This window comes from Micrasema longulum, unplaced genomic scaffold (genome assembly GCF_059751315.1).
Source record: "Micrasema longulum isolate JH-2025_06_02 unplaced genomic scaffold, ASM5975131v1 h1tg001293l, whole genome shotgun sequence".
In the NCBI taxonomy this organism is placed as follows: Eukaryota; Metazoa; Arthropoda; class Insecta; order Trichoptera; family Brachycentridae; genus Micrasema; species Micrasema longulum.
Genome location: NW_028278480.1, coordinates 8,505 through 30,353, shown reverse-complemented (window position 1 = coordinate 30,353; position 21,849 = coordinate 8,505). Strand labels below are relative to the sequence as shown.

The 21,849-nt window shown below is 30.6% G+C and overlaps 2 protein-coding genes across 2 annotated transcripts in view; both read right to left on the bottom strand.

The window, feature by feature from the left end:
• nAChRalpha4 (nicotinic acetylcholine receptor alpha4) overlaps positions 1 to 21,375 on the bottom strand; it is a gene marked incomplete at its 3' end in the record, with an annotated part of 298,565 nt that extends 277,190 nt beyond the window's left edge. Inside the window, exon 1 of the mRNA XM_088234837.1 lies at positions 21,225 to 21,375. Coding sequence (XP_088090963.1) covers positions 21,225 to 21,361 — 137 coding nt within the window. The remainder of the gene's footprint in view (positions 1 to 21,224) is intronic.
• LOC148276048 (uncharacterized) lies at positions 4,771 to 9,962 on the bottom strand. Its single transcript, XM_088234838.1, has 4 exons — positions 9,872 to 9,962; positions 6,731 to 7,105; positions 5,848 to 6,144; positions 4,771 to 5,085 (listed from the first exon to the last, which is right to left on the bottom strand). The coding sequence occupies exons 1-4, from the start codon at positions 9,911 to 9,913 to the stop codon at positions 4,903 to 4,905; spliced, it is 897 nt and encodes a 298-aa protein (XP_088090964.1). The 5' UTR covers positions 9,914 to 9,962; the 3' UTR covers positions 4,771 to 4,902.
• Positions 21,376 to 21,849: the final 474 nt, after the last annotated feature.

Sequence of the window (21,849 nt, the reverse complement as noted above, 5' to 3'; positions counted from 1 at the left end):
AAGACCTCTATAACTCAGCGTACCCACTTCCTCATCGATCGACCAAAACATATTAGTACCCGCCCGTATACCAGACGCACCACAAGCGTCAGTGACAATGATTATGTTTTTGTGCCTTCTCGATTTGATAATAATGTAAGTTTAACTTCACTATTTTTTAATTTATTTCTGCATCCAATTATTAATCTTTTACTGATCAACATTTCAATTTAAAAAAAAACTGTTATATATTCGTTTGTACTTATCTTGTTCTTAATATGGGATTTCTGGATGACCCTAATATAGACTTTCTGAAATTAGGGACACTGTTTGTAGTATGGAATTCGAGAATGGAGAAGTACGCTTAAAAATAGTATGTATTTATCTACCGATTGATTACAAACTCGGTTCCTTTAATGTCTCGATACCTCCACTCAGAAAGACAGTAAAACAGACGGATAATATATAATAACGAAGATTTATGTATGGAAGTGAAACATGGAACTGGCAGAAGAAGGATGAAAGCCGAGTGAACGTGGTTGAAATACAATCAGACGACCAAGGAAGACGTGGCATGATCAGATAAACCAAAATCTTAAGTCTAGTCATGTCAAAAGCAGACAGAACCGAAGGGTATGTATGACAAGATGTATGAATGTGGAAGAGGCTAGGATTGTATGCCAGGATAGACGTGTGTGGCGGTCCATTCTCTCTGCCTACCCCTACGGGGAAATGGCGTGATGGTAGTAGTAGTAGTAGTAGTAGTAGTAGCAACTTTCTTACGCCAAGATACTTTTATTTGTTAATAGGGCAGAATCTAGCGACATTATTTTTTGCATCTCGGCATTCGTTTTATCACATTATGAGTTATGTCGGAATTTCATTCACCTTCAAAATTTATTTATATTACCCTTCATATTTTTAACAGGCTTTTAAGAAAAAAAGTGCCAACCTCAAAACGATTAAAAATTTTAATGAATCATAATTAAAGGAAAAATTGCTCGGTGGAACAAGTTTTTAGTCACTTTTAATGCGTAGATAACCGTATCGAGGGGTTCTAGACCCGTCGCGCGTCGGTACAAACCGATGTACTTACATCAAAACTTGATCGTGGGGGGATTGGTAGTGTATCTTCGTAATCGGTTGGGAGAATTTTATCTTCAACTATGACGTCCTACTAAAACCATGACATTTTAGTGCGTAGATATGTGTACCATGACGTACGCTTCCCCTTGTTTCCTACCCAAAACTTGAAGGTGGAGGTCGGTAGTGTATCTTCGTAATTGCTAGAGAAAATTTGTCTTCAACTATACCGTCAGGGTGAAGATATGACGTCTTTATCTTCCCATCATAATTGAGGCCCTGGTATAAATTTGAACAAGAAGATAAGCCGTTATATTTGTTGTGTAAAATTTAACACGGAAAAGAGGGTGGCTGAGCCCGAGACCTTAAAATCAAAACCCAAATCTACAATTTACGGTGCTAATGCCAGATCACGACCAAACCCGACCCTTGAAATCGAATTAACAAAACCCACATCCATTTGATAATAATAATATTTGATTTATTATTTCCAAATAAAGATAAATAACATGTTTGAAATAGGAATGCGGAAGTCTTCAGAGTTGCTTACCTCTCTTTGGGTAGTTTAAGTGATCGCTTTACACAATATGTAATATTCACCGCTGCCTATTCGAATTTGAAAAATATATTTGAAATAAAATTAATATATTTAAATTAATAAATATATTTTCTTGACAGATGATCAATTATTTTGATAAATTAATCGTAATAGAAATTTTTTTTTTTCCAACTTCCGAATACCAGAATTACTGTAACAATTTTTGCCTTAATTTATTTTGTTTTATTTTACAATATTTTATTTCATTTGATTTTTTTTTTAAATTTCTTTTTAGATAGTTTTATTATTATTATTATCAGTCTTAATTTCATTTTATTTTATTTATTTTATTTATTTTATTTATTTTATTTATTTTATTTATTTTATTTATTTTATTTATTTCATTTATTTCATTTATTTCATTTATTTCATTTATTTCATTTATTTTATTTATTTTATTTATTTTATTTATTTTATTTATTTTATTTATTTTATTTATTTTATTTATTTTATTTATTTTATTTATTTTATTTATTTTATTTATTTTATTTATTTTAATTATTTTATTTATTTTATTTATTTTATTTATTTTATTTATTTTATTTATTTTATTTATTTTATTTATTTTATTTATTTTATTTATTTTATTTATTTTATTTATTTTATTTATTTTATTTATTTTATTTATTTTATTTATCTTATTTATTTTATTTATTTTATTTATTTTATTTATTTTATTTATTTTTCTTTTATTTTATTTTATTTTATTTCATTCTGTTCTATTTCAATTATTTTTTATTATTATGGAAGAAACTTTGTCTAGTAAATCTTTATTTAATGTTATTTTATTCAAACATTATTTTGTCTAATAATTTACATATATTTGTTTTTATTTCTTAAATACCATCATTTAAATTATAAAATTTAGAAAAACTGTCTTGCTACCCTTCGATTTTTTTTTATAATTTAAAAGTGAATTCATTTGATTTGGGTGTTCGATATGCTTATAAACATAATATTCGAGTTTTTCAATTGAAGATGAAAATGATTTTGTGTTTTAACACCACCAAAACTAGCTGAGAAATATTTCATAAACTCGTGTAGTGTGAAAACTACAAAAGTAGTTGATTTTATTGGGAATTTAACCATCTTATCCTATAAAGCAAATCCTGAAATAAAAAGCGTAATTAATTATTGAATCGTAAATTATTGTTAATACCAACAATTTTATTTTTTAGATGAATAAAACTCCGTATTGACTTGATCAACAAGTAATAAGGCTCTTCTCATAAAGTGTCTATTCGTCTCGATTGTGGAATCCCGTCATCTGTCAAAGATATTTCTATAGTATCTCTGTTAAAAACTCGCCTTAAGAAACGTCTGCATTCTTTTCCTTATATCTTCTTTTTTCCTCTATTCTTATTTAATTTTCCCATTTAAGACTAGTATCGATATTAATTAATTTATTTATGTACACATTTGTTATTTCTGATTTTGTAACTATTTTGTTTGATTATTTTCTGGCATGTGTTTTGAAACTAAAGTGTTAAAAACACCTTTTTTAAAAAATTTGTTTTTTTTTTTGGGTGATACCGTGTGTCTTGAATTTGTTTCGACGTTTCAGCTACCATTGCAGGAGCCATCTTCAGGGTAAATAATGTATTTAAGTACTAGTAATTTGTACCGTGTTGCAGTCGGCATTATAAGGCAAATTTCTATTCGTTCTTGTAGTATGAAGTGCTGGGAAATATGTTGAGTTTAATTTAAGCCTGTCGTATTTGTTTATATTATTTTGGTGTCTGTGCAATTTAATTGCCTCTTTTATTATTTGTGTAATTACAAGAATAATGTAAAACTTTCGGTTCAAAGGTGAAAAAGTGTCAGGTATCTATAAAGTGTTCTACTATTGCAGATTTGTCAGGGTGCCCAAGCTTACACGCTCTTTTGTATTCGTCAATCCGCGCGCCCTGTTTCTAATGTACACTTTATCACATCCTTGGCAACTTAGTTTATAAACAGCTTCCGTTTCCAGGGAAGATGATTCTTGCAATGGTGGCCAAATTTGGAATCCAATACACATGGTATCACCCAAAAAAGAAACATATTGATAAGTGGCCGTGAAAACCTTTGGACCTATTTACCTTTTATTTTGTTTGATAGTTAGAAAAAATTAAAATTTGGCAGTACATTTGCTAATTTAAATATATGCGCGTACGAGCTTAAATAAGTTATTCAATTCTAGTTTTTTTGAGACTTACTAAACAGTATATGAATCAAAATTGATTTAACAGCATGATTTTCAACACAAAATCAATATTTTAAATACTTTATAAATAATGTTACTAAAAATTGAGCTATTCTCATCACGCAATAAATAATTTTATAGGATGTGGTAATTAAGTTCTAAAAGAGTTTGAATCTCAAATCTCTACTGCAGGTTCTAAGATTGCCACGAAAATACAACACAACAAAATGTCATCTTTATTGAACATCAACGAGCAACTGAATTGATAGTATCAATTGCAGCAATGGAATTTATTTATATTTCAAAATAAAATTACATTATGTCAATCAAATTATAGTATCAGAAACTGATTAAATCTCTTTAATTTTAAAATATTCTTCACTAATTCTTACGAAGTATTTTGTTAGAAAAAAATACATGTGTTCGTATAATAGGTTTATGAAATAAACACGTTTAAAATAATATTATCCTTTCAGTTTATATAAAACTGTGTTTTTTTATTATATTAATTCATAATACATCTTTTGAATATTTATAAAAATGAAATCTTTTTTCATGGGAAAACATCCGTTTTTATTTTCCAATAAGTTTTCTGTTATTTCTGTAATCCAATCCATCCTGAATTGAATATTAAAATAAAAAATGTGATACTAATTTTTTTTTTAAAAAACATTGTTCTTCTTTTTGATGCTTGAATATTATGAATTTAATTACAGTATTTCTTTAAAATTTATTGAAGAAAAACCTAATAGGTCGGAAAGAGTAGTCATTAAGTATTTTCATTGTTACCTTTACACGAACTTTTAAAGAAACATGAGCACTTCACATTAGTCATAAAAAAAGTAGTTATTTTCAAACAATGGAAAAAATATTAACTAAAATAATATGAGGTTCTTAAAAACGAGCAAATAAAGAAATGCAATAATTTATATAATCAATTTATTAATCATCGATCAGAACAAACATTTACTTAAAAAAATCGTTCCTTATGTTATTGTAATCTCTTCAAGTGATGTTTGGTAGCGGTGATGTTATTGCATTATATGGTGTTTTGATCTTATGAACAAGCGCGAATTGCTTTCTTGATGTCCTTCATAACAACGATGTTTTCCATGAACCGCCTTGTGGCGCATGACGGCAGGTCTGTTTGCAAATTTCCTACTTCAGTGAATGTTGAAGAAAGAACAGTGAAAATTTCGGAACCAAGAGTGGCTTGCGTCCTCAAAACTGAACTGGAGATCTGTTGACATAGTAAAAAAGGCATTTGTATAATATGGATTGGAAAGAAAAAAGGAAAGAGAAATAAATTGATGAGAAATTCAATTATCAATCAATTACACTGGTAAACATGATTTTGTCTCACGAGGCAGTTTTTTATCCTGTTTTCAAACACTTATTCGGATTTCTTCCATCACTCACAAAAGTTTGTCAAAGCCATGGACAATACTCTTCAAACAGAATTTCCCTTAAACTAGTGAAGCAAAAATTAAAGAGGAAATATTTTTAGGTCTACAAATACGATCACTAATATACGATAAACAATTTGCAGAGTTATTAAACCCAAAACTCTTCAGCTTGACAAATATTGAAAATTGCTACAGTTTCTAGGTAAGTTAAAATGAATCAATATCGTATAATTAAGAATAGAGAAATTATAAATATAATTAAAAATATATTTGCCTGTTTCATGGAAACCTTGCGTGATGGGGAAAAACAGATATCATATTGAATTTAGAAGAAAAAATAGAATCAAAATCACATATTTTTCTTTCTGAGCGAATTTTTTTTTTGTAGCCCAGTGTTATCAGCGTTGATTTTGAGTGGAGAATGAAAACGAAATTGGAAAAAAAAATGTTTTAAAACTCAAAATAGCCAAAATTTTCGCGTCATAGAAATATTCTTTTATATTATCCTAATAATTCAATGGCCTGAGAAACAATTGTCTATTATTTATGACTTTTTTGAATTAGAAGTTTTTAAATACATGTTTTTATAAACTTACGGTAATAAGGCATGTAGCAGTTTTAAGTTTCTCTTCATCTGACGATTCAGAAGTGGTATTTCCAATACATTCTTTGAGTGGTTCAACTATGGCGTCCAAGGGTTCTTCAGAGGTTTCCGCAAGATTAATGAGTACGTGAATCTGCTCCTTTGCTTTGTTAATCTTGTCGAAAACACAATCCAAAATGACTTTGCTTTTAACGTCAGTTTGTTTTCTGATTAGTCCAAGAATCTTGTGCAAGCACTGAACACTTGAACCAGAAGCTTTTTTGAGTGCATTGTCAATAAGATCTACTGCCTGAAATTAAAAAAATGCGAGTACAATTATCTAGTTTTTTACAATTCATGATATTCTTACTAAGCCATTTTTTTTATCAGATACACAAACCTGCTTTGTTGTCTTATTTTAGCTCAAATACGGGAACGTGTTTTAGGTTATTGATTTAACTTGTGCTTGGTTTATGTAGATAGTTTGGATAATCCATAGTTTTTTTATTTGGAAATTAATTTAATGTAATTTGTTGTTTTTTTTGGTTATTAATGATTTTCTAATTTACAATCAATCATATTTTTGACAAATCATCGACAATTGATTTTATTTTTCAATATTCATCATTGTGTTATTTATGCAAATCAGTATTTAGATTAAAGTGTTATTGTGTTAATGAATTTCTATGAATTGCGTAAAACTTTATTTTAGAAATAACTATCAATATCTTGATATGTAAAACTTTTATTAAACTACCAGTTTGAAAATGCAAGCAGCAAGCGGTGAGAAAATGAACTGGAATTGGGAAAGTGAGCCAAAAAACTTTATAAGTTGTTTTGTAATCTTATTAGTTTTTTGGTGTTCATATTTCCAAAAGTGGTATTTGTAAACTTACGTAATTTGCATCATAATTTATGACTTTATCGGCAGCAGACAACAGTCTACTGGCGTTCTTGACCAAAGCAACAACTTCCACTTTAATAGCCTCTGCTCCTTCCTCAAGTTGCTCTGCCACGATTTCATTAAGGTCATTCAGCACACCAACTGTAGCTCCGGATGCATCTCCAAGAAATCCATCCTGAGGAAGGCTAGAGACGAGCTCGATATTTTCCTTCATAACTTCTGCAGCGTGCTTTGACATGTTGACGGGGAGGTCTCCCAGCATGACTCCGGTATGGATGATAAGATTCGTTAGCTCAGTCACTGCTGAATGAAGAGCTGGCGAAGATATATGGTGGTTGGATGCATCAGGCACGGGATCAGCGAATCCCTAAGTTTAGAATTCATTAAGATCAATTTAAATTCTTACCTTTTGTTAATTATTAAAAAATATAACTTTATACAATAATTTTATACCTTTGAATTATTTTATTCTACGTTCTAATTCTCTTTGTTTTAATAAAATTTATTTATTTAAAAAAGTAATAATCAATTAATTATGTTTAAAAAGTTTACATATTTTATTAAAAAATTATTTTATTATAAAAAAAAAAAAATGTTCATAAAAAAAATTAGTTTTCGTACTAGCGCAAACAATCGACCAATTTTAATGTAATATTAAAACATAATACGCTCTTAAAAGAAAAAAAGTCCACTAAAATTATAAAGAAATTAGGACAATGTTACGTTAACACTTTACTTGCTTTTTAATAAACTCCATTATTTTCATATTTTTTTAGAGTTTCATTGTTTTCATTTCTCATGAATACTCATATAAATATTTCAAAAAATCTTTTGGTTATTTTAGACTTCTCTTTTGTGTTTACATTTAATTATTTAAGTACATTTAACATAAAATTTTAATTTTTATTTTCAAACGTTCAAATAAAAACATTTTTTGTATTGTTTAAAAAACACCTCCAAACACAAAATTCATACATCTAATTTGGTGTTTAACATCGGCAAAATACCAAAGTTTAAACGTTATTTTTGACATTATAATATATATACGATTTGATAAGACAACCCTTAAATTGTCTAGGATGAGTTTGTATTTAGTTTTGGCCCATTTGAAAGTGACAAAAATGTATATGGTTGATTTTTATTTAGTGGCCATTCATACCATGGATGTGATCTTTTCAGCATCTACATGCATCAACAATAGAATCGATGTCTAATACACTTAATTGCGTGTCAACATGGACAAAAGAGTATGGTTTTCTAATAAACCCATCTAAAACACAAATTATGTTTGCGGGTAGTCAAAGATTGCTTAGTAAGCTTGACGTATCTTCACTTAATCGTCTTAATGTCAATGGTACCAATATTCAATACAGGAAATCCGTAAAAAATCTAAGAGTACAAATGGATGAAGATCTCTGCTGGCGAGCTCGTACTAATGAATTAAGCCGCAAAATATTTTTCAGTCTATACTAACTAAGAAGGTTGCAATTTATTTTACCCATTAATACTAAATTCACCCTTGTACAAGCATTACTACTACTAATTCTAGATTACGCTGATGTTTGCATGACTGATTTAAGCTGTGCGCAACTCGATAAACTTGAACGACTTCAGAATACATGCATAATGTACATTTTTGGTCTTAGGATATATGACTACATTTCTGATTTTCGTAGGCAAGTGAAATGGCTCAAAATAAGACAGCGGAGAGACTATCACTCTCTCTCACTTCTGTTTAATGTACTTCATAGCCCTAACGCTCCTATATACCTGCGTGAAAAATTTCAACGCTTATCAGTTCATGGTTTACCTCTTCGTTCTAATTCTCAAGGTACTCTCTTAATACCCATCCACAATTCCTCTTTCTTATCTAACTCACATAGTGCCCATGCGGCTCGACTGTGGAATCATCTCCCATCCACCATTAAAGATGTAACTACATTATCTCTGTTTAAATCACGTCTGAAGAAACATCTCCCTTCTCTTAAGGATATATATATCTCTCCTCTTTTTCTTTTTTCATCTTTTTTCCCATTTCCCATTGAGTAATAGTTTTGATTTAAGGTAATTTATAAACAAATACGTTTGTTTCTATTTTTATATATCTTTAGCTTTTTAATCTTTTAATCTTCTATCGAATATGTTCTGTAACTTTCAATATTAAACTTTCATTTTATTGGTTGGTTGGAAGAAATTGCCATTTTACAATAAGCCCGCTCATGTAAAAATAACAGTTTGTACAAAAAGTTAAATAAATAAATAAATAAAAATAAATAAAGGGGTCAGCGCGTTACAAAGTATAATTTATACCTATTTGATTGATTGCTGATTTTTTTTTACGTTGATCTACATAAGTTATCTAGAACTGATAAGTACAGTGCATTTAAATATTTAATCATCTTTGTTTATGTGTGCGTGACAGAAAATTAAGAAGTTCAGTGCTACGGGACATTGAATATAAAAAATATTTTCTTACATGCAGTAAAAATTAGAGCATTTGATTGTTACGTGAAGTTTCACTAAAATGTATGAAAAAAATAATAAAAACCATTTTATTACAATATTTGAGTTTATCCAAATGTTTGCAGACGAAATCCTGGATGTCACCGCCTCGAGAGTAATTAAATTTTTACTCAAATCAACAAATGGTAGAATGAAAGAAATATGGATGTTCAAACATAGGAAAAATGGTGAATGTTACACAGTGTGTAAAGTGGCCACTTAAACCAAGCAATGACAAGTCGTAAGCCATGTAAATGCCTAGACTTTCATACTCCATTCTTTTAGATATTCTCTATCCCTGTTGTTATTTGGTAAAAACGGTTTCATTGAAAATGAAATGACGTCTTGAGTTCTAGTGAATTGACCAATATTGGAGTGTTGCGATAAATTTCCGGCTTAGAGGAAGCCAATTTACCATTCATCAAACTCGCCGTAGAGAAGTCGCCGTTGTGACGTCACAAGGCGGAGTAATTTTAAAACTATTTATTTTTGAATATTTGTTTTCTGCTTAGTTTGATAGTCTATTGACAAAAATAAACATTTAGAAAATACAATTAAACTTCCTCATCGATAGGATCAAACTAGATTAAACATTATCTTAGGATTCGAATATTAAATTAGACACTCTTACCTGGCTCAAACAAAGGGCTAAAACAATGACAAATATCTTCATTCTGGATGCGTTTTCAGTTCACTCTCACTAAGTCTCAGAAAAACGTACTAATTAGAAAACCAAAACGTCTTGCTTTTATATACCTGATATTAAATTATTCGAAAAAGAATTTATTCAACAGGTGTATAATTTCCGCAATACTCAATAATGTTATTGTTTCTTTCTGCGTAAGCGAAAAGAAAACTATAAATGAATGTTGAAATTTCCCGGACTTTTCCGGTGACGTTTTGCTTAATGCGGGAATAAGAAAACATTAAAATTTGTTGCAACGGAGAGGGCAAATTTTTTCGAGAAGGGGATAAAAAGTCAAGGCACTGACAGGGCTTATGATGTGTCATTGACTGGTTTAAATGGCCACTTTACACACTGTGTAACATACATCATTTTGCCTATGCTTAATCATCTATATTTCCTCGTCTCTTCCACCTGTTGACTTTTTGAAGCAAAAAAACTGAAACCTTTATCAAGTGTATGAGATTTATCCGGCTAAACATCGCCCAAAAAAAATATAATTTTTATACTTTTTCTGTGGTTTAGTTTGAATATGACTGAATTAAAAGTTATTTGACTAATCGGTCACTCTGTGTAAAAGTTAAAGTTACTCCCTCTTACAGATTCATTGCAATAAGTGGTGTTCCTCAGGGATCACACTTGGGTTCCATTTTGTTTTTGTTGTTCAAAAATGATATATTCCAAATTTTTGAAAATGTCAACATTCTAATGTTTGCCGATGACTTAAATTTTTTAAAGGTTCCACGATGTAGAAAATAGACTTGTTTTACAAAAAAATGGAAATCGTCTTTGGTGTAAAGTAAAAAACCTTTTTTCAAATGTTATATAATACGACTCATTCATTTTCTTACTAACTCGACAGTGTTACTTTTGTTTCTGTAAACGAAATTAAAGACTTCGGTTATTTTATTTGATGAAACATTTTCTTTTAGAAGTCATAATGATACAAATGCTTGAATTTGTATTGAGGTCAGCAAAAAAATTAAAATCAATGTTATCAATAAAAAAAAAAAAGACAAATCAATTTGATTCATTGGTTAGGAGTCAGAATATAATTCTTCGATTTGGTTATCTCTCTATGCTACCTATTGCAACAAATTAAAAAAAGACAGCATAAATCTTTCCGGCATATAAATTTTTAAGTCCATTTACCACGAGAAAATGTGAATCTTCTCTAAGAATTTACTTAAAAATCGGAATAAAAGAATCTGATGTCTAAATATCTGATCTGTTTTTGTTTTTGTGTAAACTTGTGCATAATTTTTTTGATGTTCCTAATTCGGTAAAATGTATCTTTTTCAATGTGCTTAAAAGACCAATGGGGCGCTTCTTATTAACTATAGAAATATTAATATCCATAAGTCTAATTCGCACATTAATTATCTGTTCCCGAGAATTCACACTCTTGAGAACTAACGCTCTAATAACCAAAAAACAGTTGTATTTGCTATATCTTTATCAAACTCCAAGAACCAATTTTTCTTAAATTATAATTGAGTTCCTAGAATTTTTTATTTATTTTACTTTAAAAAACATATATTTTTTCATTTTAAATTGTATTTTTAAAAGTGTACACTGTTTATAGCATTTGTATTTGTAACAGCTCTTTAAGCGTTAGTAAAAAACTAAATAAATTTAAAAAATTCCTATTATTATATGAAACAAAAAGAGCATGAAAAAGAAGGTTATTTTTGATAATTTTCGGAGAAAAAAATATCAAAAACTTAGATAGTAATTCACGAACGTAAATTTTCAGAGGCAATTTTCAATTTATAAATTCTATCAGCTATTTCCCAAAGTTTTACAGAGGTGATGTTTTTAATATATTTGAATATATTCATCGGATTTAAAATCAAGTTTCAATCGGAAACATATGTACTTTACATATTTCTTTCGTATATTTTTAATGCGTGATATACGTTCATTGTTAATAGGATTCAATATTTATGACGCATATTCAAAGTTGCTTTGCACAAATGTACAGTAAAGGATTTTGAGTGTGCTTGCCATGGCAATGGTGAACGACGCTGACGTAGAGCTACGCACCACAAAGCCAAGCGTAAGTAAATCCTTTTTTACGATACTGTTCACTGTCCACATACTCGTAGGTGTCGAAAAATAATTTTCTGTGATGATTGACACCTAGATCATGTAAAATGAATGAGTGTTGGAGGTTTTGACCCTGAAGGAAATAAATTAAAATTAAAGATTAGAAGACTAAAAAATATTGACAGCTATTTATTAAAAATTCACATAATCTGTTATACAACATTGAGTTATTGTCAATGTCAGTCCTCGTTGATTTGACTGTACGTATTTTTGTAGATTTTTGAGATAATTAAAATTAGATGTAGAAGAACTTATTTTCCATCACAATTGAGTACCATGCCATGTTTCCATGAAGTTGTTTAAATTTTTGAAGAATAATTGGTGAATCTTTATGATTTGCCTGAAAATTCATAAGATATATATTAATTCTTTATAATTTTTTATGTATTTTGAATAATTTTTGTGTCCACGAAAAAAATTTTTCACAAATTATCAGTGACACAGAGAGCCATGGAAAGAAGAATGCTGGGTATTTCTTTAAGAGACAGAAAAACCAATACATGAATTAGAGCGAGAACAAAGGTCACTGATGTGGTCCATAGGGCTGCCAACCAGAAATGAAGCTGGGCTGGTCATATAGCCAGAATCACAGACTCTAGATGGACCAAAAAAGTCCTAGAATGGCGACCCAGAGCGGGTAGAAGAAGTGTTGGCAGGCCTCAGACAAGGTGGTCTGATGACATAAGACGAGTTGCAGGAAGTGGTTGGATGCGGTTGGCTCAGGATAGGGAAATATTAAGACTATGTTCACCATTGGACAAGAGACGGCTGATGATGATGATGATGATGATGATATTAATTCTAGGGCTGAATACAAGTTGCTCAATATTTTGTATAATTCAAGCGTGTTAACACCGTGAAATCGGCGACAAAATAGTAGCAATAATCGGCGTGCGTGCATGAAAAGATGTACGAATGTAAAGGACGCGAGGTAAGCATACAAAGACACTGAAACATGGCATTCTTCCATATCTGTGTACCAGGGGCGAACCGTGTATAGAAGCGATTATGCACAGCTTACCATTATATTTGACTAACAATGTTTTATTGTAACTTTATTTACAGAAAAACAAATAATAACTATTTATTTTCAATCACTTCCACCTTTTTTTCTTATCCTAATATAAATATTAATACTAATAAAGCGCGCCCAGCGCCTGCGGTGAGTCAAAAAACTAGCCGATTATTCCAGCTTATTTTTTTAAACAAATAAGCATACTATATTTTGAATGTCTTAACCCCAGTGTGGGTTTCAAAACAGTATTTCAAACAATTTTTCTTAAGGGATATTTTTCTTTGAGATAGTACTTTTGACATAAGACTATAATTACATTCATGCGTCATATTGCAGGACATATGGCGCTCGACGCGGCCGTTTTTAGCACTATTAATTTCTAGAACAATTCGGCCAGTTGACATTTCAATTGAATACCTAATTTTGACTGAATTCATAGTGCTACTTTTTAATAAGCTATGTTTTAAAGAAATGGATAATATATATATATATATAATATCATACATCACGAAGTTATGTTATTTGAGTTGATTTCATGGATGACTGTTGTTATTTCACACATAACCACAGAAAAATATCAATGTATTGTGTATATTACTTACATTATATAATGTAAATATATGTTTTTTTTGTAGCGTATTTGTAAATAGAATCACTATTCGCCACTGCTGCGTACTCCTACAGGTAAACGGCATGATGGTCTCTTGATGTTATTGTATCATTATTTTTTTATTCAATGCAAGCCCTGTTGTCTACAAAAAATGTAGACACGTGTTCAAAATGTAATTTTTTAAAATTATGATTTATTTCAGCTGACGCTGCGGCTTATAACTGCTCCAAATTTTGACATCGGTAAGATCAGGGATAGTAATATAAAACTACGAAGCCGAAAAGTTTCAAAGTTGTCAACGACCTTTTTTACTCATTAGTCATTTGATTACCACCAGGTTCGAGCGGTCTCTATAGTTAAATGTAGTAATGCAGAAAGCAGCCAGCCATAGAAAAACAAAACTGAGATAATAACACAATTGTGAAAAGAGTGAATAATCAAATCTACACACGGAATGTTTTTTACTTTGACAAATAATAAATGATGCATATATTCGTGTATATCACATAAAATAATTAAATTATGTATTTGACCAGTTTTAATAATTTACTTAAATTTTGATTGTGGTCCTGTGGCTAGTGTCTCGAACTCACGGACCAAAGGTCTGTGGTTCGAATCCCACTTTACCCTAACTTGATTCCATTTTCTAATAGTGAGTTATTTACAACTCATTGAAAATGGCCCTCAAAATAAAATATTTGGGTAAATCATAAGAACGCAAATGTTTCTTTAAAAAAATAAATTAAAAATCTGGCTGGCTGACCACACAACCTAAGATGAGCATTTTGCAGAAAACTGCTAGCTCTAGTAAAACTCCGATGTATGTTGTGTCATTATGTATCAAACATGTCATTTAATATTTATATAAGGGTACTTGTTTGTAAAAAAATCACTCACTTAATTTGTTATGATGACTTTAAAAATAATTCGGTTACATATATGTTAAATAAATTTTGGTGATTTTTTAAAGTTTGGTTGACCACACAACTTTAAAAACAGCCAGATATGATGTTGAATGATACCTCATTCAAACTTTGGATTTATGAAGAGACATTCTGTATTCGAACGTATTTTTTATTACAGTTGTTTAAAAAAATTAATTTCTAAAATTTTTATGGACGAAATGAACTAGATTTCCGGAGAATTAATCTTTCCATCAGCATCTATACCGTAAGATTTTTTTAGTGTTGTAAGTATTTTCTGCAAAAGAGAGAGAAATGTCGTTTTTGGGATAAACATTATTTTTCGAAGGTGTTGTTACTATTTTTAGGAGAACATAAAATTGACCTTACTGCACCCGATAACACGAATATCTATTTGTTTTTTTTTTTACATAATTGTGGACTGGTTGCTTTCTGCATACTTACATTCAATTGGTGTTTATAATCATAATAATTATCAATCGCTGACAAATAAAATACAGTTATTCATACTTTTAGTTGGTACCTACCTATTAACATACACGTATGTTACATATTATGTAGATATATTCATTATTAAATTTACAATTTCAATCAGCGTTGTATGGATTTGTAAAATAACATTGTTATAAAACATATTTTTAAATATTTAAAGTAACAGTATTTTTATTGACGTAATTATCTAACGAACCTTTAAGTTAATTGACGAAAACATGAATAATTTATACAAAAACAAAAGAACACCTATATTTTGAAAATTATCATAAAATAATATAATAATATGTTATTTCTAGCTGAATAATGATAATTCTAATCATTGTAAATTGCCAAACGTTGTACATAGTATTAAAGAATAATTGAAATATTTCTGTATTATACATATCTCTGGGAGGCGATGACAACCGGAAGATAAAGAAGCCATACCTTCACTTTGACGTTATAGATAAAGATAAGTTCTCCTAAGTGATTATGAAGATTCATTATCGACCATGTTTCTACAAGTTTTGAGGTTAGTTCATAAATAGCTGTCGAGGGAACCCGTACCCACAGAAAACGGTTTTTATCACAGAAGTCTATTTTAACGATGAAAGAGAAATAAGTCATTTTAAAACAATATTATTACGCATTTAATTTGTGCCTCGTGGTAGAATGGTCAGCGCATTTGCATACCATGCAAGAGGTCTTAGGTTGAATTCCCGACATGGCTGCTATGAAATATTTATTTAAAAAAAATATGTTTTCACACTAGAATATTTCATAGTCCCTGGACTGGTGGCTGAAGCGAATAACTGATCATCAACCTTTATGTAATAAAAATGATCAAGATACGTTGCAATTGGTGTACCAATGCAGTGCGCCTACACCATTAGGTGTGGAAAGGGAATCATGATTTAATTTGTGTAGTCACTATAATATTTGAGTTACTAAATTATTTAAGATAGGAAATGTGTTGAATATGGATTAAATTTTATAAATTAAATTTAAATTTGATATTAAGGGCAGAGTAAAGTTTCACAATCACAACAGTAGCGGAGTAGTTAAAACGCACACGTAAAATAATTTCATCGGGTTTCTGATACAAGTTGGTAATTACAAATGTTAAAAAAATGAGATTTTGTGTATAAATGGCAACAAATATTCTTTGTTTGAAAAGTCAACAAAAATATTTTTGATTTTATTAGGACGAAAAATATTAATTTACAATTTTCCAATTGCGGTTTTATTTGAATTGTTGATTTAGGATAAGTATTATATATTTAGGATAGTAAAACTTTGAAAGTGCATTATCTCACGACTAGTAAAATGCAGTTACCAACAGTTAGAAACAGGACGATTTGATGTTTGAAATTGTGCATCAATAAATAAAATAAATGCGACTATTTCACTTTTCTCATCGATAGTTAGTCTACCTGAGATTATGATCGATCAGAGAACCGGTTTCAAATTACCAAAGTAGATAGAGATAGTACAAAAGTTTAGTACTTGATACGTTCCGATACGATAGCGTTTGTAATCGCGCCACAGAACAGGTTATCGAACCGAATGAGGTTTGTAGCTAGCAACCAGATAGGTACATATATTTTAGCATAATCTGTTTTTATAATTATTATTATTATGGATAACTTATAAAATGCCATTTTTGTAATATAATACCCCAAGGGTGCTTCACGAAGTGATTCTATAAAGACATAAATTTAATTTTAACTTTTTTAATTTGAGATTTAAGAAAAACCATGTACTTAGTCACCACATGCTAAGGATTTATTCAAAGGATTTAGAAAACAAGTATTTTATGTTTTTTCCGAAACATCACTTCACTTTACAGTTTCACACCTCTGCTGGGAGAGCATTCCATGCCGTAGGGCCTGCGACCGCAAATGCGCGTTCGCCGAATTTAGTGCGGCGTTTGCGTAGAGGTATAGTAACTTTTCTTTTCGACGTAGATGTAGCTGATCTAAGCGTAAGACCTCTGTCAGCTAGTTCATCTGGAATGCAGAGTTCACTTAGATATTCTGGAGCAGAGTTGTGCAGTGACTTACACATACGCCAACAGAGTTTGTATTCCACCCCCTGTGAAAAACGTAGCCAGTGTAATTCCCGAAGTAGTGGAGTGATATGACTGAACTTAGATTCCAAAAATAAGTCTCGCTGTGGCATTCAATAGTAAGCGAGTCATTTTATCCATTGATAGACCTGCGTAGATAAAATTACAATAATCGAATATAAACACTTCAAACGCATTTATTAATTGATGGGCGGCATCAACTGGCAAACTTTTACTTATGAATTTAGTCTGTCTTAGTTGGTAACAGCTTGAACTTATCATGCAATCAATCCTAAAGTAAAAACAATTTGTTTTTCCCATTTTGAAAAGAAAAACGAAACAATTCTTTAAAACTGTAATTATTAGAACACACATAATAATATGTTTATTTGTACCCTATTTCAAGATTTAAAATAAAATAAAATACATAATAACATTTAAAAAAAACAATGAAATTTTTTGTAGTGCAAATAATTGATAGCCTAACGTTATCAGATTTATTGCGATTCAGTGAGAAAAGATAGAAAAATTTAGATTATTTTCCTGTAACTTAAGATGTTTGATTATTATTTACAAACTTCGCTTATTCGTCGTTCAACCTCATTTTTAACATGGAATTGAATCATGTTTGACTGTACTCTTCAATGAAATAAATAAATTTATTAATAAAATTTATTTGTATCACCACACAATCAAATGTTCGTTATGTTATTTTGTTCAAGAAAAAATATTTGAATAAATGATCAGGCAGGAAAAAAATTTCTCATGGAAAAGGAGGCTATCGTGATAAATAACGTACTACGCAACGCTTGTATTTATAAGTAAAATGGTTAAAAACATCAAGCTCTAAGACAAGGTTTTACAATAATACATATTGAAGTTAATGCTACTAGAGTCCTGATTACAAAAGAAAGATTATGAAGTCATATTCAATTCCCTACAAAGTTATTTTTGCAGTCAGTAAAACATTTTCTTTTGTCACAAAAGCAAATTGTCACGCAAAATACCGAAAGGAGCATTTTGGCAAGAAACGATAGATTGCGGAATAAAATAAAAGTTTTAATGTAACAGTGCCACGAATAAATAAGAATTTATTCGTTTTTACATTCTTCCATTTATCTGTGCAATTTAATTGTTAAACATTTCAAGGAAAGTAATTTGGCAAAGCATTTGAAATGACCCATGTCAAGTGGGTGACAAAATATCTCGTCTTTCCAGCATTAGTTCCTAGACCGGTAATGCTCAGCGCGGTTCTCCGGACGAAATAGCCTTATGCTGGAAAGATGCCACCCACTACACAATAGTCGATTGAGCATCTTGATCGCATAATGCTATTCTTGAAAACCCTCCGACAATTTAAGTACAAAGACAAATGAGAAAGTGGCAACACTAACAAATTCGTATATATATAAGGCTCTCCTGGTCTCCTGCCACACGTAAACCATTATTGTTTGTTGTCAGACTTCTTCCGTTGAATATTTTGTGTATGGAATATTATGAAAAAAAAAATGTTTTACCGAGACGCTGCAACATTGATAATTATTATTTGCCTTTGACATAACACACATCTACGTGTTAGAAATATTTCATATTTGAATAATGGATTTTAAAAACATATTGTGTAATAAATTTCTTAAATACGTATTTTGACATAAGGAAGCGATAAAATAATTTTGAAATCATGTTTCTAGTGTAATTTCTTTTTTTTTTTAACTCCCAGGAGCTACAACAAACTCATTTTGGGATAAAATAATATTTACATAAAGGTATTGTAATAGTAATAATATATTAACAAGTAATAATATGTACATAAAACTGAAATAAGATAACAAGCAAGTATATAATACAAAGAAATTAAAACAATTCATAATAAAAGTTAATATGAAACATTTGCATATAGTATAGAAGAAATATCCGAGGAAAAAGAAGAACTTAAAAGTAAATTTTACGTTCCCCGTACCTCCTCAAATACTAATTTTTTAAATGAATATAGTCATTTTTTGGCGTTCTAAAGGACTCTGGTAGCCTGTTGTACTCACTACAAGCAAGGTACAGAAGAGACCTTAGACCACACCTTGTCGTGCGTGATCCAGGTAGTGAATATTTTGACTATGTCACGTATTATACTGATGGACGTCATGATTTAAAGTATAGCCAATATTAGTAGGAGAATTTTTATTTACACGTTGAAGCGCCGTTTTTTCAATCTCATAATACGGTTTGACCAAAAATGGGAGAATGTCAGTAAGTTTGTAAATGCCTTTGACATGCGTTTCCATTTATAATGGATTAAAAATAAGAACAGTTATATTTGTTGTACATTTGTTGATACATCATCATCATGTATCTTTATAACTCGTTGGTGCGAAGTAGACTCGAGAGTGGCTCGATGATTTGGGGACCGTGTGAGTTGAAGTACTCTCTTATTGTGGAGCGGGTTCAGAAGAAATTTCTTCGGTTTCTCTACATGAGGGAGTGCGGATATTATTCATGGCTTTATCCTACTGAGTTTCTCCAGGGTATGTTTGGTTACAGCAGTTTGAAGACTAGAAGGAATGTGTATTTAACAACGCACTTATTTCGATTGTTGCGCGGTATTATCGACAACCCTGAAATTATGCGGAGCATTAGCTTTTATGTTCCTGGTAATTACCTTAGCCAGCGTCAACATAGACTTTTTCACATTCCAATATACAGGACCAACCTGCCAATGGTTATGCCTGTTGGAAGGGCTATCTTTATGTTGAACAATATCACTTTGGACATTGACATTTTTCACGTCTCTGAGGGAGTTTTTCGTTACAAGATTCTCTTAATTTTTTAACATATTATTCTTTGGATATTATGTATACTAATGTGTTTTTTTTACATATACCTAATTTTACCTAATTATTTCTATGTGTATGAATTAAAATATTTTATTTTGTAATCTACATATATATGAATAAATAAATGATAAATGATAAAATGATAAATCATAACATTGATCAGTGATTTAAATTTTAAGTTAAAATACAACAATAATACCTACTCGTCATTCGAACATGAATGCCTAGCGTTTTACAAGAAAGAAGTTTGATAGCTAAAGTTACGATGTCGCATTTGATTGTCAATGTCAAGTGCTTTAGGGCACTCGAGATAAAGTCGATTGAATTTCGATCGACTGCATTCGTATGGGTGGTTCAAGAATGTTGTCACACGTCGAATTAGGGAAGTCGCATACGATTTTAAACAAAAATGAGTCCAGCACTAGGCCCCAGGCCCATTAGGTCCAAAACGTCACGTCACGCGTCGATAAAGTATCGTTTACACGTAGATAATACAAAAGACAATGTTGTCATATCCCAGCTTCGTGAACAGCCTCGACCATACAGAACAGAACGCTGGGACGATACGAAAATTTGGCGGCAGTTCATACCCGAGCGCGAGTTCATGAAAATAAAAAAGATATTTTATGCCAAGATGTATTGAAACTATTAAAAAACTAACTAAATAATAAAAGTGTTTTTTTTTCTGCCTTCATTTTTGCAGGAAAATTACGCGGGAGTGACGTGCACGCGTTGAACAAATCGCTATTGTCATATGGTCCTGCGCGCGGTGGGAGTAGTAATCATTTTTCCGCGGAAACAGCTTGCCCGTCTATTTCGGTGGCAATGTCTTGGAACGATGTTTTATCCTACAAATTGCTGCTTACACATGGACAATTGAGTCCTAGGACAAAACGACTGAATTGTTCAAGTGTAAACGGGGTTTAAAAATTGTATTTCAATCACGGAATAACGAAAAAATACTATTGGAACTAAAGTCAACAAAATAATACCCGAAGATTTTGTCTATCTTAGGGTTTTACAAAACTTATTGTTGGAAACCATAATCAATTTTTTTTAAACGAAACATTCAAAGAAATTGCGTAAAATCGTTTTTTTAAATGAAATATATGGCGTTTATTGCTCTGTAACAAAAAAAAAGTTCCAGAAAAAAATATATAGTTGGAATACGAAGATAGTCAAAACACTTATGACAATATGAATAAAAACATGTACATTTTTACTATACACCGAGATCAAATAAATATGTTTGCAAATGCTGAGGGGTCTTACTTGTTGTAAAGGACGATGTCTGGTCTCCAGATGTGATCTGATGGAACATGGAGCATATGAACCCCTCCATATTCTTTGGGCTCCCAGCGAAGTTTGTAGTCGTACCAAGATTGCTCTACCCAAAGATTCGTGGTCATTATTTGGTTCTTAAGATTCTGGAAATAAAAAAATAACCTTATTAATATTAGGGCCCAAAATACAAAATACAATTATATTACACTTTATTTTTGGGTGTAGCTACTCTATTATTCCAAAGACACGGTAAAAAGAGTCAAATTAATTATTTTGTCTCAAAGTCAATGAAAAAATCAGTTACGTTTTGATAGAAAAAAATGAATTTTAAGAAGATAAAAAAAGAGAAAAATTATATTTTTTTCAAAGCATCCTATTATGTAATATCGTTCAGATTCCTTTCTGGTCCTTTTAGATATCCATTTATGGATCAAAAAAACAAAAAAAAGAATAACTTAAAAACTAGCAGGCAATAGTTGGCTGTCACCGACTGGTACATGTTAGAAAATTCAGCCCTTCGGGCCCAATGTTATCGGCCTTAAAGGGTTTAGTTGATCGGCCCTCCGGGCTTTGGTTGTTTAAGAATTGAAGCACAATTTGTTGTTGTTTAGAG

Bases quoted from the DNA above. Each gene is read 5' to 3' on its own strand.
- LOC148276048 (XM_088234838.1), bottom strand. From the start codon at position 9,913: ATGAAGATATTTGTCATTGTTTTAGCCCTTTGTTTGAGCCAG. The intron at 7,106-9,871 runs GTAAGAGTGTCT...TTCTAAACTTAG, and splicing joins TAGCCCTTTGTTTGAGCCAG to GGATTCGCTGATCCCGTGCC. The intron at 6,145-6,730 runs GTAAGTTTACAA...TTTTAATTTCAG, and splicing joins TAAATTATGATGCAAATTAC to GCAGTAGATCTTATTGACAA.